Source organism: Schistocerca gregaria, chromosome 10 (assembly GCF_023897955.1).
Source record: "Schistocerca gregaria isolate iqSchGreg1 chromosome 10, iqSchGreg1.2, whole genome shotgun sequence".
Classification (NCBI taxonomy): domain Eukaryota; kingdom Metazoa; phylum Arthropoda; class Insecta; order Orthoptera; family Acrididae; genus Schistocerca; species Schistocerca gregaria.
Genome location: NC_064929.1, coordinates 124696576 through 124719235, shown reverse-complemented (window position 1 = coordinate 124719235; position 22660 = coordinate 124696576). Strand labels below are relative to the sequence as shown.

The 22660-nt window shown below is 42.6% G+C and overlaps 2 protein-coding genes across 3 annotated transcripts in view; one reads left to right on the top strand and one right to left on the bottom strand.

Moving 5' to 3' along the window:
- Positions 1 to 2133, bottom strand: part of LOC126293431 (ras-related protein Rab-8A) — a 246654-nt gene extending 244521 nt beyond the window's left edge. The window contains exon 1 of the mRNA XM_049986656.1: positions 1676 to 2133. Within this exon, the coding sequence (XP_049842613.1) occupies positions 1676 to 1799 (124 nt within the window). The 5' untranslated portion in view covers positions 1800 to 2133. The remainder of the gene's footprint in view (positions 1 to 1675) is intronic.
- A 29-nt stretch (positions 2134 to 2162) lies between these two features.
- The window catches only part of LOC126293430 (zinc finger protein ZFP2-like), a 76554-nt gene continuing 56056 nt past the window's right edge, over positions 2163 to 22660 (top strand). Inside the window, exons 1-5 of one of the 2 annotated variants that reach the window (XM_049986654.1) lie at positions 2163 to 2628; positions 2761 to 2883; positions 3003 to 3278; positions 6050 to 6157; positions 14100 to 14226. In XM_049986654.1, coding sequence (XP_049842611.1) covers positions 2566 to 2628; positions 2761 to 2883; positions 3003 to 3278; positions 6050 to 6157; positions 14100 to 14226 — 697 coding nt within the window. In that variant the 5' untranslated portion in view covers positions 2163 to 2565. The remainder of the gene's footprint in view (positions 2629 to 2760; positions 2884 to 3002; positions 3279 to 6049; positions 6158 to 14099; positions 14227 to 22660) is intronic. The other variant, XM_049986655.1, reaches the window with a different exon arrangement.

The following is a 22660-nucleotide window of genomic DNA, read 5'->3' as shown; positions in this document are numbered from 1 at the left end:
GCACAATAAGTAAAAGGTAAGCGCAGAAAAATTTTGTGCACAAAGTTCTGGAATTTTTTTGAACAGACCTCGTAAGTGCAATAAATATGTCTTTGCAGCCTGTCAATCCAAATATCTATTCATCAATATTTCGGTAACTAATGTAATTTTTAAAACCTTTTTAGGGGTTTTGCGGGCGTTCTAGAACAGTGTGTGAAGCTCTGCTTGATCAGAAACTAATTATAGGAAAAATAGCTTTCGTGAATTATTTCTTTCCGTCGCAGTACTGCTGCAAAAATATGCACACTGCGGTACTCTTTAAAGTTTGCTGTAAACAAAATGGCTGTGTTTGAAATCTGAAGTAAGTATTTGTGGCTCATTACTGATGTTTGTATCTGTCATCGCCATGGTCTGTAGTAGAAGAAAATGAGAGTACATCTCAACTCTTATTTTTTCCGGGTACACACCGCGACGAAGACAGTATAAACATCAGTAACGAGCAACAGATAATTACTCCAGGTTTCAAACACAGTCTTTTTGTTTACAGCTTGCAATATGTGCATATTTTTGCAGCGTTGCTCCGATGAAAAGAAATTATTTTGATATGAAGTTGATTCGGAAACAGTTTCCAGAACTAATTTAAACACGCCAATAGCAACATACTGAAAATTAATGAGCTATAAAATGCCTTCACAGCCGAAACTGTTCCACGCCTCTTTTTTTTATTATCTAGTAACGTGCCCTATGGAATAGGCCTATTAAATGGCTAAACGTGTGTTCAATGTTATTGTTGATTTGTAAATGTTATTTGCTGTACTAAAAGCGTCACTCCTATCTCTTCACATGTAAAGTATTATCCTACGAGCATGAGAAACGCGATCGGATTCATGGGAGAGCTAATGAAGGATTTGGATGTGTCACATATGAAGGACAGCGACATTCTACACTGTGTTTAGAAAATCGCCAAAAATACAAACAATATTATAGACACAGCTGCTCTTCTTTGATAGACAACGTGAAATATTTATAGAAACTAAATAACTTGCGCAGCATATAAGAATGGACATGCATTCGGATCAAAAATTACCTTGTGCACTACACACGACTGTGCGCGGTCGTATTGTCATAAAAGGTAATTCGGTAAAATCCCAAGGCAACATCACAGCGTGAACACTGGTTTAGACAGAAAATTGGAAACACACACTATTACTTCCGAAGTGATATTAAACCATCGGAACAGAGGAAAGAAATTAAAATGCAGACTTTCGGCCATTGGTTTAAGAATGTAAATTGTTTTGATCAATTCTCAACAGTTTTATGGCATTCACTCGACCTAGAAGAATTACCTACTGGAACTTTTGTCTCATAATAATATTCGGACAAGATGACAGTGTATTATCTCTGTTAACGTATAACTTAATTTTCATACTAGTACAGTGTCCGCTTGCCATTGTTCCATTAAATCTCCGTACACAGCGGATAAAGGGTATACTGCTGAGACATTAAGGATGTATATCAAAATTAATTCTGTAACACAGCGTCAACGGCATGATTTACCATCCAACAATGATTATTAATGTCCAGCGCGTTGTCAGATGTTATCATGCGATATTCGAACAAAGGTAGCTGCAGTGGGTGGAGACAACTTCGTGAAAATGACAGGTGTATGGTGCTAACGTGATGATAGGGGACTTACCAATGGTGGCGATATACACATCGTAATAGCGTTCGTCGCAATAGCGGTGTACGATGCACGTCTTGCCTACGTTTGAGTCACCCAGGACCAGAACTTTGTAAGTCGCAGCAAAATCAAGCGCCATCTTGCTCGATGTGACAAGTACAGGAACACCCAGCGATTCGCTAGGCGAACACCGTCTGCTGCGATACGCGAATCGATCGGCACGGAAGCGGACGCATCTGCGCGCGCCGGCCGCCCGAGTGCGACTGCGCCAGCGTCAGGGGAAATTTCAGCAACGGTAGACGGCAAGGCGCCATGTTACCACTCGTGGCGTGGTTAGGAATGATTCTTAAATAAGATCTGCGAATGTCATTAAAAAATTACGTCATACCATATAGAACGTCACTAGCGCTAGCTTTAAACACAAACTGTACTTTTCGTATTGCCGCGCCGTTAGTTCGCACAGTCTGCTGTTCACTCAGAGATCACTGTGTGTACTACAACCAATGATGTTAGACTCTAGCCACCTTGATCACAACTTAACTGCGTTACTCTCATACTATCAGGACTATTAAAATATTATAGAAGCAAGGAATTGCAAATTAAAAGGAAAGAAAGTACTTTTTCAAGTACGCAGGTTCATGTACGATGCAATAGCAGCGAACACCGCAGAAGCAATTTTAAAGCAGCCAAGCTGTGAAACATATGACGAGAGACACTTTAAATACTGTTAGCATTAGGAGTAGTTGATTTTAATTAAAAATGAAACTATTATTTATTTACTTGTTAAGTTGCTCGATGTATTTGGGGACCAAATTCGACTTTGCATTGTAAACAAATACGAACTTCTTTGGACGAGCTGTCAGTTTTGTTTTGAAGACGGTGAGGTAGAGAATCCATCTCGTCGAATGGCTATACAAAGTGAGACATTGACGAGTATTTATGTGTTCCTCGGCGACTTTCTGGCGTTTGTGCGTAAATAATACCAGTATTGCATGTTACATAAATCTATGTCGGTTTTTGTCCCGTTGTTGTAAAGTTAATCGCGTGTTATTTATTTTGTACAGTAGAGTTTTAGTGATGACTTGGGCTTGTTCTTTCAGCTGAAGAGCCACAGATTTTTAGATAGTTACATACTCGTACATCCAGATGTAAACGACGCTGTCCTTGCGCAGAGGGATGAAGAATTTGTTGAAAAACTACTTAATTACCTAGAGCAGCTGCAGGTATGAGGAGGATCTTCTGATTATGTTTGATGTCAGTTATGATTTTACAATAATCTGTACGAGACAGGCCTTTGGTATATATGACGCGATGAATTTTCCTTCCCTTGTATGCTTGACAGGGGTTGCTGGGAACATGTTCAAGAGAGAAACATTATGGACAACTTGATGCCACAGAACCATATTCTTGCTTCGATGAGAGGGAAAAGGCAAGCAAGTTACCCAGGCACAGCAGCGATGTAGCAAATGCAGCAGCAGACGATAATACTGGAGTGGAGTGGCAAGAGAACGCCAGTGGATTCGAAGTAACACCGAGAGCTGAATCGTTTGATGCTCTTTTCGAAATAACGCCAAAGGCTGACTCATTGGAACCAGCAGCTGATTGTCACAATGCAGAGGTATGGACACAGTTATGCTTTATCTCGGCTATGAGATGTTATAGTGATGTGTTTTATACACGTCAACATAAAGTTTGGTTTGCACACAATATTGCTTTACAAGGTATGACTACTTGGGTGCTGGTGGCGGCGGTGGATGAGGAGGTGTTTTTATGTGATTTCACAGAGCAAACAGCCCACCAAGCAGCTATAAAAGAACTTGCTGTTTAAAATGTGTTCAAAACGTAAGGGTTGCAACATTTTTCAGAAATATGTTGTTGCTAATTATAAAGTTGTATTAGCTATCAAAATAAATCCTACAACTCTAGAGCATAAAATAAAGCCGTCTTCAATCCAAAAATTGGCCGAACACAACAGTGCTATACTAGACATAATCTTCTCTTCTGCAACCACTGTGAAGTGCAAGGCAGAGGGTACTTTCTTTTATAAAACACATTAGAACTGATACCTGTTCAATTCGTGTACACAGAGTGGGCAGAACGATTGCTCAAACACCTCTGTGCATACTGCAGTTAATCTAATTGTGCCTTTGTTGTCGATATGAGGGTCGTATGTGAGGAACTGTTGTGTATTCCTAGACTTCTTTATTAATGCTTGTCCTTGAAATTTTTTAAGATGGCTTTCGTGGTATATTTTGTATCTGTCTGCAACAATTGAGGCACAAAATGTTACAAACTGGTGCAAGGAATTGAATGGCATACCAAGCTGTAGATATTGGCTTGCCAAAGCCTTCCCATGTTCTGCCCATTTCAGTTAACAGTCAACATGCATCCCCAAGAATTAGGTCTAATTTACACATTCTTATAAGGCATAATTGACTTTGAGTCTAGCACCATTGTGTTTCTTTTTCAGTCGTAAGTTCATACACTTTGTCTTATTTCCATTTAATGTTACTCTGTTGTTCAGTGACCATTTGTGGACATCTTTGGCAGCATAATTGGCTTTCTTTTGGTCAGAAGTGTTGTTTTATTTGTGATGATTATGGTGCTGTAGTCACTAAACAGCATTTTTTCTCTGTTCTGGACACACAGTGGGAAATCATTACTTGAGATTAAGATATTCTGACTAGCTCCAGCTTATTGAATGGCTTATCATGTCGCAGATGCTGGTGAATTGCATCACTTTGATTCATCTGTGTCAGAGTGAACCTGTATATATCAATGACTGATGAAGCTCCAGTACCTGACTAATGTTCCACTTGTCGATATTATGTCTGATGACATAGATGAGTGGGTCTAGTGACATAGGCAAGTTGATTGTCCCTCTCCTTCAGCTGAGATAATACTGACAAGTCGTATGCAAAGCTGTTGCAGACACAATTGGAAATAAGGAAGCGTCCGATTCCACCCGTCTGCTTTGACCCATGACGTAAAAATATGGCGAAAATGACCATACACTACGACTCCAACATGGCTCCTATGACGTCATTACGTAAACATGACCACAAACACGAAAATACATTGAAAAATCAACACACATACGTTCCACAGAAAACCTAATGAAACTAACGGGACAAGAGTGGGAAATTGGGTGTTTTAAGGTGGAGACAAAGTAAATATAAACAAATTTAGACACACACCACCATACCAAACCTCACAAAACGACGAAAAATACCAACAACACAAAACTCCCCAAATTCCATTAAACACAATATCCTCTGGAATTGGACATTTCCCTTGACCTATATAGCTCAACAGCAGCTCCCAATCCCACAAATTGGAATTGAACTCTTCACTTGACCTATATAGCTCAACAGCAACTCCCGATAACAGAACATCCACAGTCACAACCACACTTTGGAACCAAACACTTCCTTTGACCTACATAGGTCAACAGAAACCACTGATACCAAATCATAAAACCCTAAACTACAACCACGTTCACAATCATCACTATCTCAAAACAAACCAACAATATTGGAATCAAACACTTCCCTTGACTAGTTACCCTTACGACATCTCCACATACAGCTGTCTCTGATCTGAGACGCCGGAACTTTAGTAAGCCTCATTTCTTCATGACATACTGAACACTTCACGACTTCATCCAAAAAACCGAATAGTTGAAGAAATTTTATTAGAGACAATGCACTGTCCCCCATCATCACCAACGACCGAAAACTGTTGACCTTGTCAGTCATATCCATACCTACCAAAGACATAAAAAAAGCAATTTACCAAAATTCACACACGACGAACAGAAAAAAAACTACAATAACGTTGAAATAACAAAACTAAAATCGTTAACTCGCTGAAAAATATTCCTCTGAAAGCACAGTCCCTATATCACACACGTGCAATGCTGTCACGCAAATGAACCCCATATGCCACGTAACACGCTACCCATAAACACACCACCAGACCGAACCACTGACCGCAACAATACGCCACCTGTAAACATGCCACACATGCAAACTAAACCAAAAACATCACCTAACACACCACCAAAGAACACCACCGATCACATCAAAATAACATCTACAAACAAGCCACTCTCACAAACTAAATTCTGCGCTGTCATGATGTCACACGTCACAACAGTCCTACATCACGGGTCAAAGCCAACAGATGGGATCGGGCGCTTCGGTCGCCCCGCACAATTTTCCCTCAGGACCCAACAACACAGAGAGGCTCATCTGCTAATAGTTCTGAGCTTTGTAGTTACTATTTTTGTGAGCTGTATATGCACTTTCACCAAATATAATTCTGTTATTGATCTAAAGATGAAAACTAGTTTGTTTTCATATAAAATCATCTTTGTTTATTTTTTAGAAATCTTCAACTGAGGAAGAAAGTGGAGATGAAACTGCTGTTGATCAAGAAGAAAGTACAAACTGCAGTGGAGAAGTGGCCAAAGACAACAGTGTTCAGAATAAAAAGGTCAGCAACCACAATAGTTGAGTACATTACTTAACTATTGTTATATTTATGACTTGTAGCAAATAAATGATGGGAATATTAAAACATCAACTCACTGTGTAGTCGAGGAGTTGAACTGTTGACAGGAATGTAAATAAGATGGATAACATTACTGAGTATGTAGGCAGTTATTTTTTTAAAGAGTTAACTAGCAAAAATCAACAACCGTGCCTACAGTGTCCGACTTGACAATGGCTCCATGATGCTGCAGCTCTGAAAGATATTGTCTGAAAGCTTAGAATTTCGAACACTCTCAACACATTGTTGCCAAAATATAGCTTTATAGCCTCAGTACTTATACATTTTGCTTTTATTCAACATTTTGATATAGAAAAGATACTGATTTACCAAAGTTTGTGACATTCAGAGTATAGAAAATAAAATCATGGACTTTATGAAAATCGCTATAGTAAGGTATTGTACTTAAAGTACGAGATGTGTCAGAAAAATTCTGGAACATTCATAATTTCTCGCCAATGGTGTGTTGATGCAAAATGCAGTTGGCACCTCTGCACACGCCTGTGTTTAATGTGTAACTGCCAGAAGTTTCATTGTTATACGAGGGGTGACCCAAAAGTAGCCATAATTGTAATGCTGCACATCGTGTACTTGTAGTAGCAGGTTGCGCCATCAGAGTGTTGTAGTAGGAGCTCTGCTGAGTCATTCTGCCATGCGGCATCACCCAACAGTGAGAAGTGTGGATTCTTTGGCAAATTCTTTGAGTGTGTGTACAGTGCAGACATGACACGAGGAAAGGGCTAGTTCTTATGAACAATGTGCGTCAGTGAAGTTTTGTTTCTTGCTCCGCAAGAACACAGCAGAAACTGTTGCGATGATTCAGACAGCCTACAGAGACCATGCTCTTAGTCAAATGCAAGTGTACGAGTGGTTTTCTCGGTTTAAAAAGGGAGAAATGGTGGTTGAAGATCAGGCCCATTCCGGTCGACCTTCAACTGCTCAAAGCGAAGACAACATCAACAAAATCCGTGATCTTATTAGTGAAAATCGACGCAGGACAATCGACCAACTCGAGAACTTGCTCGGATCGTCCTGGAGCTCAATTCAGCGCATCTTGACCATTGATTTGGGGATGCGAATAGTGGCAGCAAAATTTGTGCCAAAGCTTCTTACTGGAGATCAAAGGGATCGTGCGTTCAAGCCTGTCTCAAAATGAAGGGCACATTCAAAGATGATCCACATTTTTTCAACAAAATCATTGCAGATGATGAGTTATGGTGCTATGGGTACGATCCAGAAAGTAAGCAAGTCATCACAATGGAAGTCACCTGGCTTACCTCGACCAAAAAAGCTCGACAAGTGAAACTGAATTTAAAAACGATGTTCATCTGCTTTTCTGACATCAAAGGGATCGTACACTCTGAATTTGTCCCTGAAAACCAGACAGTAAACCAAGAATTCTATTTGGAGCTTATGAAACGGCTTCACAGAAGTTTGTCGCGAAAACGTCTGGCTTTGTGGGATTTTGGCATGTGGTTCCTGCATCATGACAACAGTCCTGCGCACATGGCTCTCAGCGTTCGCCAGTTTTTGGCCTCAACGGAGACGACTACCTTGACCCATGTGCCCTATTCGCCAGATTTAGCACCCTCGGATTTCTTCCTATTCCCGAGGATGAAAAGAGACTTGAGTGGGAAGCATTTTGCCGATTTGGAAGATGTAAAACACAGTGTCATGAAAGTGCTAGCAAGTATCAAAGAGGACAAATTTAAAAGGTGTTTTGAACACTGGAATGAACATTTGCACAAGTATATTAATGCTAATGGAAAATACTTCAAAGGAGATTAAGGTTGTATTTGAAAACAATAAAGTATATGCTTTCTAGAAAGGAATTCCAGTTATTTTTGAGTCCCCCCCCCCCCCCCCCCCCTCATATGTCTATTAGTTGTCATTCAGTGCTATTGAGTAGAATGTTGTGTCACAAAGTATGTGAATTTTGAGATGGCAGAGTTAAAGGAGCAACATGTCTGCATTAAATTTTGTGTGAAACTCAAGAAATCCTTTACACCAAATGATGGAGGAAGCCTACAGTGATGAGTGCTTAAGCTGTACTCGGAGTTACGAATGGTTCACATGGTTTAAAAATGGCTCGACAGAAATTACAGATGACACTTTTTCAGGATGCCCTTCAGCTTCTTCCAATGACCCTCATGTCAGGAACATCAACAAAATTATGCATGCCAATTGAAGACTGACTGTCCGAGAGATTGGAGAAGAATGTGACATTTTAGTTGGATCATGTCATGAAATCCGGAAACAGCATCTTGGAGTGCATTGTGTTGCCGCCAAGTTCATCCCGTAGCTCATGAGTCACGACCTGACAGATCTTCACCTGGCAATGTGTGAAGAACTTTTGGATTGTGCAAATGAGAGCGAGATGTTCCTTAAGAGAATCATAACTGGTGATGAGATGTGGGTCTACGGTTGTGATGCCGAGGCCAAGGTTCATTCTTCACAGTGGGTTTGGAAAGGTTCCCCAAGACCAAAAAAGCTCATCAGGTCAAATGTCAAAGCCATGGTGATAGTTTCCTTTGACCGTGAAAGATTAGTTGATCATGAATTTGTACCATAGGGACAACTCCCTCATCCTTTTTGCTGCTTGGTGACTTTAATGCACGCCATTCCCTTTGGAGATCTCCAAGAACCAGTCTGAGAGGTGCCCTCTTGGCTGACCTTCTCAGTCAACTCTACCTCATCTGCCTTAACATGGACGTACCGACATTCCTCTCAGGCCCCACACACACACACACACACCTATTCCCATTTGGACTTCTCCTCTGCAGAGCTTATCTGTTATCTCGAGTAGTCTGTTCTCTCTAACACATACTCATGCTATCCACTTGCCAATTCCTACCCCGCCTAAGTGCACCTCCAAATGGCAGCTTTCTATGGCTGAATGGAGGCTTGACTTCTCCCTGCAGACCTTCAACGAACAACATTTCTGTAGTTCTGATACCCAGGTAGAATATTTTACAAATGTTATCCTTACCGACCCGAATGTTCCATTCCTCGCATTTCATCTTTACTGTGCCAGGTCCAAGTCCCTTGCTGGAGTGAGGTGTATCATGCCACAATTCGCAGGCGGAGATGTGCGCTCAGCATTTCTAACCATCATTCTACAATGCATTTGTCATAAAGTTGTGTGCACAGTGTTGTCACATTTTTCAAGATAGCAAAAGTGCTCACTGGATTTCATTTACTAGTTCTTCTAAAAGCTCTACTCCCTCTTCAGTCAAGTGGGCCAACCAATGTTAGCTTTCGGGGACCAAGGTTCATTCCCCAATCTCCAGCTTGCCCATAGTAGATGATGTCATAGACGATCCTACTGCTATCTCCAACACTTTGGGCAACAATTTTGGGGAGATTTCAAGTTCCGCTAACTATCACCTTCCTTCCTCCATTGGAAATGAGTGGAAGGCTACAATGCCACCTTTACTATGAAGAGCTAGACCCTGCTCTCACTTCACCTCGATCCTCCGCCCCAAGGCCAGATGAAGTACACATCCAGATGTTGCAGAACTTTTCTCTTGCAAAGCACTTTATCCTTTATACATACAACTGCCTTTGGGCAGAGGGCATGTTGCACAGATGCTGATGTGAAGCCACTGTCATATCCATACTTAAGTCTGGTAAGGACAGACACCTCCCTTGTAGTTACTGCCCCATTTCTCTCACCAGCTGTGTTTGCAAGGTGACGGAATATATGATTCGTGCCTTCTGGTATGGTGGCTTGAATCTCACAGTTTACCAACCGTTGCACAGTGTGGTTTTTGAGCACTCCATTCTGCAGTTGACCGTCTTGTCATTTTTTCAACCTGTGTCATTAATGGTTTTCTGCACACTTGTCTCCTCGAGTGGCGTTTCCAGCGTTGTCTCCATCTTCTTTACTCATGGAGCAGTGATAATGGCTTTTGCTTTTCCATTGACAAAACTGTTTGTATGAATTCCTGGCAGTGTAATTGGTTCCTTACTATCCCTACATCTTCGGCCTGTTGCTCTTCCATTGATTGAAACTACGAAATTCCTGGGGCTCATGTTTGATAGGAAGCTTTCTTGGTCCTCCCATGTGTCTTACCTGGCTGCCACTGTATGTGGATCCTCAGTGTGCTGTGTGTCCTCAGCAGTACTTCCTGGGGAGCAGTTTGGACTACCCTCCTCCATTTGTCTGATCAAAACTAGAGTGTGGGCATTTCATTTATGCATCTGCACATCTGCTCATTTTATACTGTCTCAGTGCAATCCACCGTAGTGGCATCTGTTTGCCCACTGGTGCCTTGTACACTAGCCCAGCTGAGAGTCGTTATGCACAAGCTGCTGAACTACTGCTGTCATCCCGCCATGATATTTTCCTCAGCAGATACGCGTGCCATTTGTGTGCTGTGTCTGGCCATCCAATGTATGCCTCCTCCTTTGATGAGAGGGTTGGGTTGTTTGTGGGAGGAGACCAAACAGCATGGTCATCAGCCTCATCGGATTAAGGAATGATGGGGAAGGAAGTCGGCTTTGCCCTCTCGAAGGAACCATCCCGGCATTTGCCTGGAGTGATTTAGGGAAATCACGGAAAACCTAAATCAGGATGGCTGGACGCGGGATTGAACCGCTGTCCTTTGATAACTCCGACAAACGGCAACACAGCGATCATCAGAGGGAGTGCAAGCACTAGTCGCCTGAGATAGGAGGACTGCAGCCTCAGCAGCAGCGTCAGCGGCCTCGTTTCCCTTCAGACTGGTGTGACCAGGGACCCACATAAACATCACAGTGGCTCCTTCAAGAGCGAGAAAGTGAAAGCTAACCTGGTGCCATTGCACTACACGACGGGTGGTGTACAGCACCCAGAGACTCTGAAGGGCATTGAGAGATTCTGAGCAGATGACGCAATTCGTAAGCCTGTGTCGCCGGATGTACTGTGTTGTCAGACACAGGTTGAAGATTCAAATGGTTCAAATGGCTCTGAGCACTATGGGACTTAACATCTGAGGTCATCAGTCCCCTAGAACTTGGAACTACTTAAACCTAACTAACCTAAGGACATCAGACACATCCATGCCCGAGGCAGGATTAGATCCTGCGACCATAGCAATTTCAAACATATGATAGGCAATTACATCTCTATCATTAAAACTTTCAAGTCCAGGTACACTAGAAACTCCACTACCACCTCTCACTACCTACTGTGTCAATGCCCAGTTGAATGAAGCTGGCAAGAAATGTCACTCTCTTCTGTGATATAATGGTATTAACTTTCAAAATGTTTTTCTAGTTAATGTGAGATCTGTTCATACAATGTATATAAATATTTAATAAGAGCAACTAAATAGAGAAGAGTTCTTTAAAAGGTGATTATGTCATTTCATAGCTTGTAGATTACAGAGCTGTTACAGCTCTCAATTGACTGCAAATGGAAACGAAGTCACATTGTGAAAGTTTTTGGCACTGCATATCAGGTTCACAGCACAAAGAAACTATGAGGTATCCATAAGAAAATAGTCAAGGTAAAAGTGCACGAGCAGCATCAGGGTGGTGGATCATTTGTGAGATTATTGCTTTAATTGCAGTATGTAACCAGAACCCTCTTAAAACTTCAGTGTATGTACACCGATCAGCCAGAAAATTGTGACCACCTGCCTAATAGCTGGTACGTCTATCTTTGTCACAGATAACAGCAGCAATGTTTCATGGCATGGAAGCAACGAGGCCTTGTTAGGTCATCGGATGGAGTTGGGACCACATCTGTACACACAAGTTACCCAATTCCCATGAATCCCAGGGAGGGGAGCGATGAGCTCTGACGCCACATTCAATCACGTGCCAGATGTGTTCGATCGCTTTCAGATCTGGCAAGTTTGGTAGCCAGCACATCAATAGGAACTCGCCACTGTGTTCCTCGAACAACTCCATCACACTCCTGGTTATGTGACATGGCACATTGAAAAATGCCACTGTTGTTGGGAACCATGATCATCATGAAAGGGTGTATGTGATCTGCAACCAGTGTACGATACTCCTTGGTGATCGTGATGCCTTGCACGAGCTCCAGTGGACCCACAGATGCCCACATGAATGTTCCCCAGAGTATAATGTAGCCATCACCAGCTTGTCTCTGTCCCACAGTATGTGTCGAGGAGCTGTTCCCCTGGAAGAGCTACATCTACATCCATACTCCGCAAGCCACCTGATGGTGTGTGGTGGAGGGTACCCTGAGTACCTCTATCGGTTCTCCCTTCTGTTCCAGTCTCGTATTGTTCGTGGAAAGAAGGATTGTCGGTATGCCTCTGTGTGGGCTCTAATCTCTCTGATTTTATCCTTATGGTCTCTTCGCGAGATATACGTAGGAGGGCGCAATATACTGCTTGACTCTTCGGTGAAGGTATTTTCTCGAAACTTTAACAAAAGCCCGTACCGAGCTACTGAGCGTCTCTCCTGCAGAGTCTTCCACTGGAGTTTATCTATCATCTCCGTAACGCTTTCGCGATTACTAAATGATCCTGTAACGAAGCGCACTGCTCTCCGTTGGATCCTCTCTATCCTTTCTATCAACCCTGTCTGGTACGGATCCCACACTGGTGAGCAATATTGAAGCAGTGGGTGAACAAGTGTACTGTAACCTACTTCCTTTGTTTTCTGACTGCATTTCCTCAGGATTCTTCCAATGACTCTCTCTGGCATCTGCTTTACCGACGATCAACTTTATATGTACCGACGATCAACTTTATATGATCATTCCATTTTAAATCACTCCTAATACCTACTCCCAGATAGTTTATGGACTTAACTGCTTCCAGTTGCTGACCTGCTATATTGTAGCTAAATGATAAGGGATCTTTCTTTCTATGTATTCACAGCACATTACACTTGTCTACATTGAGATTCAATTACCTTTCTCTGCACCATGCCTCAATTCGCTGCAGATGCTCCTGCATTTCAGTACAATTTTCCATTGTTATAACCTCTCGATACACTACAGCATCATTTGCAAAAAGCCTCAGTGAACTTCCGGTATCATCCACCAGGTCATTTATGTATATTGTGAATAGCAACGGTCCTACGACACTCCCCTGCGGCACACCTGAAATCACTCTTACTTCGGAAGACTTCTCTCCATTGAGAATGCATGCTGCGTTCTGTTATCTAGGAACTCCTCAATCCAATCACACAATTGGTCTGATAGTCCGCATGGTCTTACTTTGTTCATTAAACGACTGTGGGGAACTGTATCGAATGCCTTGCGGAAGTCAAGAAACACGGTATCTACCTGTGACCCCGTGTCTGTGGTCCTCTGAGTCTCGTGGACGAATAGCATGAGCTGGGTTTCACACGACCGTCTTTTTCGAAACCCATGCTGATTCCTACAGAGTAGATTTCTAGTCTCCATAAAAGTCATTATACTCGAACAGAATACGTGTTCCAAAATTCTACCACTGATCGACGTTAGAGATATAGGTCTATAGTTCTGCACACCTGTTCGATGTCCCTTCTTGAAAACGAGGATGACCTGTGCCCTTTTCCTATCCTTTGGAACACTACGCTCTTCTAGAGAAGATGGATTTCACCCTGCCATGAAGAAGGTATTGGGATTTATCAGACTGTGCAACACTCTGCCACTGCGCCAACATCCAGTGTCGATGGTCACGTGCCAATTTCAATCATGGTTGCCAATGTTATGGTGTTAACATTGGCACATGGGTCATTGGTTGTGGAGACCCTTCGTTAGTAGGGTGTCTGACCATCAGTCATTCCTCCCCAGGTGATGCTGCTATTGCCTGGATGCATTTATGTCGATACTAGGTCGGTGCTCATAATGTTCTGGCTGATCAGTGTATTTACTCTGTTTGCTCCATGTCGCTTTACTATGCAGTATGATAATGATTTCGTGTTTTGATCATAGGTAGAACTGCAGCAGAGCTTCCCACTGGGATTGACTGTTCCCAAGGGTGGGCCGTACATCTGTACAGCGTGCCACAAGGAATTCCGGGACAAGGCGACTCTCAGCAGGCACTTCCGCAGACATACAGGTTTGACACTCTAGTGGATGATTTATTTCTATAGCTTTCTTGTCTTGAGTTTACTGTGCTATCTACAACTACATTTATACTCCGCAAGCCACCCAACGGTGTGTGGCGGAGGACAGTTTACGTGCCACTGTCGATGACAGATTTTTTGCACGTGTTCTATTTAGCGACGAAGTGTCATTCACCAACAGCGGTAACGTAAACCGGCATAATATGCCGTACTGGGCAACGGAAAATCCACGATGGCTGTGACAAGTGGAACATCAGCGGCCTTGGCAGGCTAATGTATGGTGCGGCATTATGGGAGGAAGGATAATTGGCCCCCATTTTATCGATGGCAATCTAAATGGTGCAATGTATGCTGACTTCCTACATGTTCTACCGCTGTTACTACAAGATGTTTCACTGCATGACAGAATGGCGATTTACTTCCAACATGGTGGATGTCTGACACATAGCTCGCATGCAGTTGATGCGGTATTGAATAGCATATTTCACGACAAAGATTGGTGGTAGAAGCACCATACCGTGGCCCGCACATTCACCGGATCTGCCGTCCCTGAATTTCTTTCTGTGGGGCGAGTTGAAGGATATTTGCTATTGTGATCCACCAACAACACTTGACAACATGCATCAGCGCATTCTCAGTGCATGTGCGAACATTACGGAAGGCGAATTACTCGCTGTTCAGAGGAATGTCGTTACACGTATTGCCATATGCATTGAGGTTGGCGGACATCATTTTCAGCATTTATTGCATTAATGTGGTATTTACAGATAATCACGCTGTAACAGCATGCGTTCTTAGAAATGATAAATTCACAAAGGTACATGTATTACATTGGAACAACCAAAATAAAATGTTCAAATGTACGTACGTGCGGTATTTTAATTTAAAAAACCTACCTTTTACTTACTATTCGTTTAAAATTGTGAGCCATATGTTTGTGACTATTACAGTGCCATCTCTCACAAAGTGAAGAAAATGGTCCAACTAAAACATTCATATTTCCTTACGTACTACATGAATATGTAATAAAAATGGAGGTTCCTATTTAAAAAAACGCAGTTGATATCTGTTTGATCTACGGCAGCCCGGCACACAGTTTTAATCTGCCAGGAAGTTTCATATCAGGGCACACTCTGCTGCAGAGTGAAAATCTCATTCTGGAAACATCCCCCAGGCTGTGGTTAAGCCATGTCTCCACAATATCCTTTCTTTCAGGAATGCTAGTTCTGCAAGGTCCACAGGAGAGCTTCTGTAAAGTTTGGAATGTAGGAGATGAGGTACTGGCAGAAGCAAAGCTGTGAGTCGTGCTTGGGTAGCTCAGTTGGTAGAGCACGTGCCCACAAAAGGCAAAGGTCCCGAGTTCGAGTCTCGGACCGGCACACAGTTTTAATCTGCCAGGAAGTTTCATATCAGCGCAGACTCTGCTGCAGAGTGAAAATCTCATTCCAGGTGTCCGATGTGATTATGGCCATAAAACAGGAATTGACAGACTCTGAAGGCATGGGATATTCCATTTCAGAAATCATTAGGGAATTCAGTATTCAGAGATCCACAGTATCAAGAGTGTGCTAAGAATACCAAATTTCAGGCATTACCTCTCACCACAGACAGTGCAGTGGCCGACAGCCTTCACTCGACCAAGAGCAGTGGCACTTGTGTAGAGTTCTGAGTGCTAACAGACTGTGTGAAATAACTGCAGAAATCAGTGTAGGACACACGACTGATGTATGTACTGGGACAGTATGGTGATATCTGGCATTAATAGGCTATGGCAGCAGATGACGGACGCAAGTGTCTTTGCTAACAGCATGGAATCGTCTGCAGTGCTTCCCCCGGACTTGTTATTGTTTCAGTTGTACCCAAGATGACTGGGAAACAGTGGCCTGGTCAGAGGAGTCCCGATTTCAGTTGGTAAGAGCTGATGGTAGGTTTTGTGTGTGTCAGAGAACCCATGAGACCATAGACCCAACTAGTCAACAATGCACTGTGCAAGTTGGTGGTAGCTCCATAATGATATGGGTTGTGTTTACATGGAATGGACTGGGTGTGCAGCTCTGACTGAACTAATCATGGTTACTATAAATGGTTATGTTGATTTACTTGGAGACCATTTGCAGCCATGTGTGAACTTTATGTTCCCAAACAATGATGAGATTTTTATGGCTGACAGTGCACCATGTCAGAACATTCTGCACTGTTCGAGTGAATGATCTGGCCATCAAGATTGTCCAACATGAATCCTATCGAACATTTATGTGACATAATCAAGAGGTCAGTTTGTGCACAAAATCCCTCACCAGCAGCATTTTTGCTATTACAGATGTGTGTAGAGGCAGTATATCTCAATACTTCTGCATGGGGACTTCCAATGACATGTCGAGTCCATGCCACATTGAGTGTCTGCACTGCACCAGGCAAAAGGAGGTCTGACATGGTATTAGAAGGTATCCATGACTTTTGTCACCTCAGAGTACAAGGGTGGTTTCAAAAATTCTCAGACTGGAATAGAAAAAAAGTACTTACATCACTGAAACCTTTTTATTTTTCAATGTAGTCTCCTTGTAGATTAATGCACGTGGTCTAACAATCCTGCAATTTTGCCATGGCGACAGCACGTGTGTGCGGGTACACGTCAAGAGTTGTGGCACCAATCTTGCAGATAATTTTTTCATTTCTAATTCTTCTGTTAAAATGTGATATACCCTTTCAATTGACATCTGGCAAGTATGAGTAATTTCACGCACTATCAATTTGCGATCCTCCGTGACCATTTTGTGCACTTTTGCAATGATTTCTGGAGTAGTGACACATCTTGGTCAACCACTGTGTGTATCGTCATTTAAGCTCCCCCAACCAAATTTAAATTCATTTGTCCACTTGGCAATAATTGAATATGAAGGAGCAGAGTCCATCAGTGTAATCTGGAAATTGGCATGAATGCCCTTTGCTTTCATACCTTTCTTTACGAAGTACTTAATCACTGCTTAAATCTCGATTTATTTTTTTTCCCGTATTCGCACATCACTACCCAGGAACAACAACAGACCCACGTCACCACCACAGCTCTCTTCCGAGAGCACTGATGGGGCACATGTTTACTGGCAACAGTCCAATCAATACTACGTGAACAACTCGTTGCACTAGCGCTGACCTCTCGTGGCGATTCTGAGAATTTTTAAATCACCCTCGTAAATGCATTTTTTGAGAGTACTAGTGAGGCCCCATTACATGTTTTCCAACAGAAGGAACTGAACAGGACTTCATAAAATTCGTAACAAGCAAGTTGTTTAGTCATGTAAGTGGAAATATGACAGCTGATTTGGATTGCACTAAATTCAACGAACAAGAACTAGAACTGATGCAGTTGCCTATTTATGAACTAACAACCAGTGATGTCTGTGAATCCCAAGATGCACTGAATAATGTGGGTTACATAGCATTTAAATGTGAGCCAACTGACAGTTCCGTGTGTTCATGCTCAGAGAAACTTGTTCCTGATTCACATTACACTGCCGGTAATGACTGGATCTCCATAATCTCCACAGGTGGGATTGCTTGTCCATCAACTGACTGGTAATGAAATAAAGGAGTTTGAAGTGATATTTTGCAGTGACAGTGTGACAGAGTGATGCAAAATTTAATTTCCAAAATAAACTTAAAAGTTTTGTGAAATGCATCACAAAGTGATTTCCTTCTACACAGGGACAGAAACCTTCATTAGAATTAGGCAAGCAAGACAGAATTTAAAACAGAAAACATAACAATATTTATAAATTAAAGAGTGCAGCAATCAGTCGTCCTTTTTAGATTTTATTACGCAAATACAGGTTTCAGCTAGTAGCTAGTCATTCTCAATGCACTATTTTCTTCTGTCAATGCATGTAAGTCCCAGTAGCTCGGGCATCAGTCACAGTTCTTTGAATACCGAAAGGGACTTACATGCATTGGCAGTAGAAAATAGGGCATTGAGAATGGCCAGCTACTAGCCAAAATCTGGGTTTGCATAATGAAATCTAAAAAGGACGACTGCTGCACTCTGTAATTTATAAGTCACATAATAGTGGCTGAATTCACTCACTTTCCAAATGGAAGGTAACCTGATAAAAATATTTGCTGCGAAGCAGAATCTTCAGTGGGTTGCATTGTCATCTGCCTGAACTGTAGCAAGTATTTAGAAAGGAGTAAGATGTTATAGCTCTTAATATTAAATCTTTGAAGGTGACTTTTATTATAACATACAACTGTTTGTTTCTTGTATCTTTAGAATTATGTGTTTTTTAATAACATGCTCAGCGTGACTCTCTGCAGTGGCCTTTCTGATTGTTTATAATTGCTTTAAGGAAAGACAATGGGAATTCTGTGCTGCTACAGACATAACATAATCATACAGGCAGATGTACACACACTCAGGCATGTACAGGATTGTTTGTGAACTCTGTTTGTAAGAAATACAGTGAGACATTTTTACAGACACTGCTGTACACACATCAGTACACTTTCAAAGTATCAGTTACTATAAAGCGGCAATACACTACCACATTAATGGCACTGGGTACCCATTATAACTGCAGGGCTGGACATCCAGATTTGGTTTTTCTGTGGTTTCCCAGTTCACTAGGCGAATGTTGGGATGGTTCCTCCAAAAGACTACAGCCACTTCCTCTTCCTCCAATAATGAAAAATCTGAGCAAAGCACTGTGTCTAACAACTTTAGCTGTTGACAGTGCAGTGTTGTCGAGTATTGAGAGTAATGAGAAATATTGACCAGAGATATTACCTGTCAGTCCGGTACCACTAGTTGACAGGAAGATGCTAGGAAGACGCCGTGCCTCCCATAGTCCTGAGACACCACCGCCACACATACGGCCTGAAATAGTGTTACCAGAGGACAGGAGGGCAGTTATGTTTGAAATCGGACCTTGCCCACTTCCAGGAAGTTTGTGTCGGAGTAAAGTCGATGTGCTGCCTACTTGCTGTGACACAGCCCAAATCAACCGAGGGAGAGAAGAGACTTCCCTCTCCTCTGCATTGTGCATATGCACCAATGCTGGCAGAACTGTGTCAACAATTGTGTACAAACTTACTTTTTCTAGTAACTGTAGTGAAGCCATAGTACAGACATTCTGAACTTGTAACAATACCAGAGAAGAAAGTTTCTACTCTCCATATAGCGGAGATGCTGAGTTGCAATTGGCACAATAAAAACAAAAAGATTCACACAATTAAAGCTTTCGGCCATTAAGGCCTTTGTTAGCAGTAGACACACACACACACACACACACACACACACACACACACAAATGCAATGTGTGTGTGTGTGTGTGTGTGTGTGTGTGTGTGTGTGTGTGTGTGTCTACTGCTGACAAAGGCCTTAATGGCCGAAATCTTCAATTGTGTGAATCTTTTTAGTGTGCCTATCACGACTCAGCATCTCCACTATATGGTGATCAGCAACTTTCCTTCTTTGGTATTGTTACATTCCATCCTGGATTTTCCACTGTTTGATTTCATTCTGAACTTGTATCAGTTGACCCCTCAGTAATCATGGTTTATTTAGTGTGTTCTGAACCACAAGTCCACGTGTGTAGTTTCATAGCTACAGCTGAATATGGTGAGCAAAGATAATTTTTGTTGTAATTAATAAAGTGTTACATATTCAGAGTATTCTACTCAACTGTATTATTACTAACAACCTCAGTGTCCAAGAATTTGGACACAACAGATGAGATGTAAAACGTTAAACTTACTTCAGCAATAGAAAATCTAGGATGGAATGTAACAGTATTATGAAAAGGATACTTGCTACTCATTATATAGCAGAGGTGCTGAGCCACAGATAGGCACAGCAAAAAGACTGTCAGAAAATGAGCTTTCAGCCCACAATGCCTTTATTGGAGACTGAACTTACGTATACTCTCACACAGCCACAACTCGCACACACATGACCAGTCTCTGGTTGCTGAGGCCACACTGCGAGCAACAGCAAATGATGGGAGAAGCAATCTGTGTGGTGGAGGTAAGGAGGAGCCTGGGTTGGGGAGAAGGAGGGATAGCAGGTTAGGGCTGGGGGATGGTGAAGTGCTGTTGGAGAGCACCCAGGGACGAGGTGGAGGGAAGGTAGGGCAGCTAGGTGCAGTTGGGAAGTTAGATGGATGGCAGGAGGAGAAGGGGTGGTTCACGGAAAAGAAGCGAGGTAAAGAGACCGTGGGTGTGTGGATGGAAGAGAGCTGTGTAGTGTCGGAATGGGAACATGGAAGGAGGCTAGAGGATAAGGGTGAAGACTAACGAAGGTTGAGCGCAGGAGGGTTATGGCAATGAAGGGTATATTGCAGGGAGAGTTCTCACCTGTGCAATTCAGAAAAGTTGGTGTTGGTGGGAAGGGTCCAGATGGCACAGGCTGTGAAGCAGTAATTGAAATGAAGAACGTCATGTTGGGCAGTGTTCTCAGCAATGGGGCGGTCCAGCTGTTTCTATGCAGACAGACAGCTTGATGGTTGCCTTGCTCATGTAGAATGCAGCACAGTGGTTGCAGCTTTGCTTGTAGATCACCACTGGTTTCACAGGTAGCCCTGCCTTTGAGATGGGGTATGTGAAGCTTGTGGCCAAACTGGAGTAGGTGGTGGTGGGAGGATATGTGTGTGTGTGTGTGGGGGGGGGGCTATTGTTATTGGACAGAAGTGAAATGGGCAGAGCAAGAGAGGAGGAAAGATTGTCAAAGCATTATTGTCTACACATATGGCTTCCTGGTCATTGTTTGCATTTCTCATGCACAGCAGCCGGGTCTTCACTTCCTTAATGGCCAAACAGAAAGAACTATTCCAAATACCATGCCACTACTTCCCTTGATGTTGATCTCATCCTCACTGAAGACCAGCTACACACTTCTGTCCACTTTAAACCTACTAATAAACAGAAGTACTTACATTTTGACAGTTGCTACCCTTTCCATGTCAGACGTTCCCTCCGATACAGGTTTGGCGTTTGAAGCAGATATGTTTGTTCTGTTACAGATTCTTTACAGCAGTACACCATTATTCTCACCTCAGCCTTCACTGGATGTAATTACCCCACCTGCCTAGTTCAAAACCATATTTCCCAAGCCATTACATCCAATCCTGGTACGGCTGACCCCTCCAAAAAACAATTTTGAAGCACACCACTTGTCATTCAGTATTGTCCTAGTCTTGGACATATTAACCAGCTACTTTGACAAGGCCATGACTTCCTAAAATCTGCCGTGAAATGAAATCCATTCTGTGTGACATTTTGCCCACCACACCTAGCATAGCTTCTTGTCCCAGTCTCCATAATATCCTTGTGAGACCCTATAGTCCTTCTGCACCCATCTCCCTACCTTATGGTTCCTACCTCTGTGAGTGCCTCCACTGCAAGACTTTCCCTATGACCTTCCTACCACCATCACCACCACCACCACCACCACCTACACCAGCTGGCAAATCATACACTACCAAAGGGAGAGCCACCTGTGAAATGACACATGTTGTGTACCAGTTGTTATGCAAATATCGTTCAACCTTTTACATTGACATGAGTACCATCAATTTATCAGTCAGGATGAATGGCCACAGGCAGAGTGTGTGTATCGGCAGAGCATGCTCTACCACATAAGAGTTGTGACCTCGGCACCTGTTTCACCACTCGTGCCATCTGGATTCTTCCCCCAGACACTAGTTTCTCAGAACTACACATGTGGGAACTAGTGCTACAACATGTCCTTTGTTCTTGCTACCCACCTGACCTTAATTTAGGTTAATTTCTACTGTCTCGGCATTTATTCACAGTAACTACTCGTTTCCTGCATCGTTCATTGTCTGGCCCATCTATTTTTCATGCCCCTCCCTCCCACTTCTGTTACATACAATGCACTTGCTTTTCACTCATATTTACTCATGCACGATGTTTTAGTAGTAATCTCTGTCGTGCGTATTACCCTGTCTTCCACCTTTAAGCTCTCAGGTTTTAAAATCTCACCTGTTGAAATCCCCAATAATTAGTCTTTCCTTTTCATCCTGCCTGGTAAGTCTCCCTTGACCCAGAGTTCTAGGTGACTTTTCTGAACTGCGCCCCTTTCCTTAAGCCTCTCCAGTCCTTTTCCTACACCCGTCTTCCTTCCCTTCAACTCTTCTGCTGGAAGGAGGAGCCACTAGCTCCGAAAACTTGCGCAAGTTAAACATTTTTGTGTGTGTGTTCTCCTGCTGCTGCTTGGTGAGGAGATTTCTTGATCTATCCAATTACATTATGTAGAAAATGTATTGGGGAGTGTGAATGCCACACTTTAAAATGAAGTGGAGAACTGTGACTGTGATATTGATTTCAAGAACGCACAAGTCCTGGCCAAGTAAATGAACATTTATAGAAGAAAAGTGCAAGACGTGGTTGAGATTTCCTAGAATGAACGTAAACTTC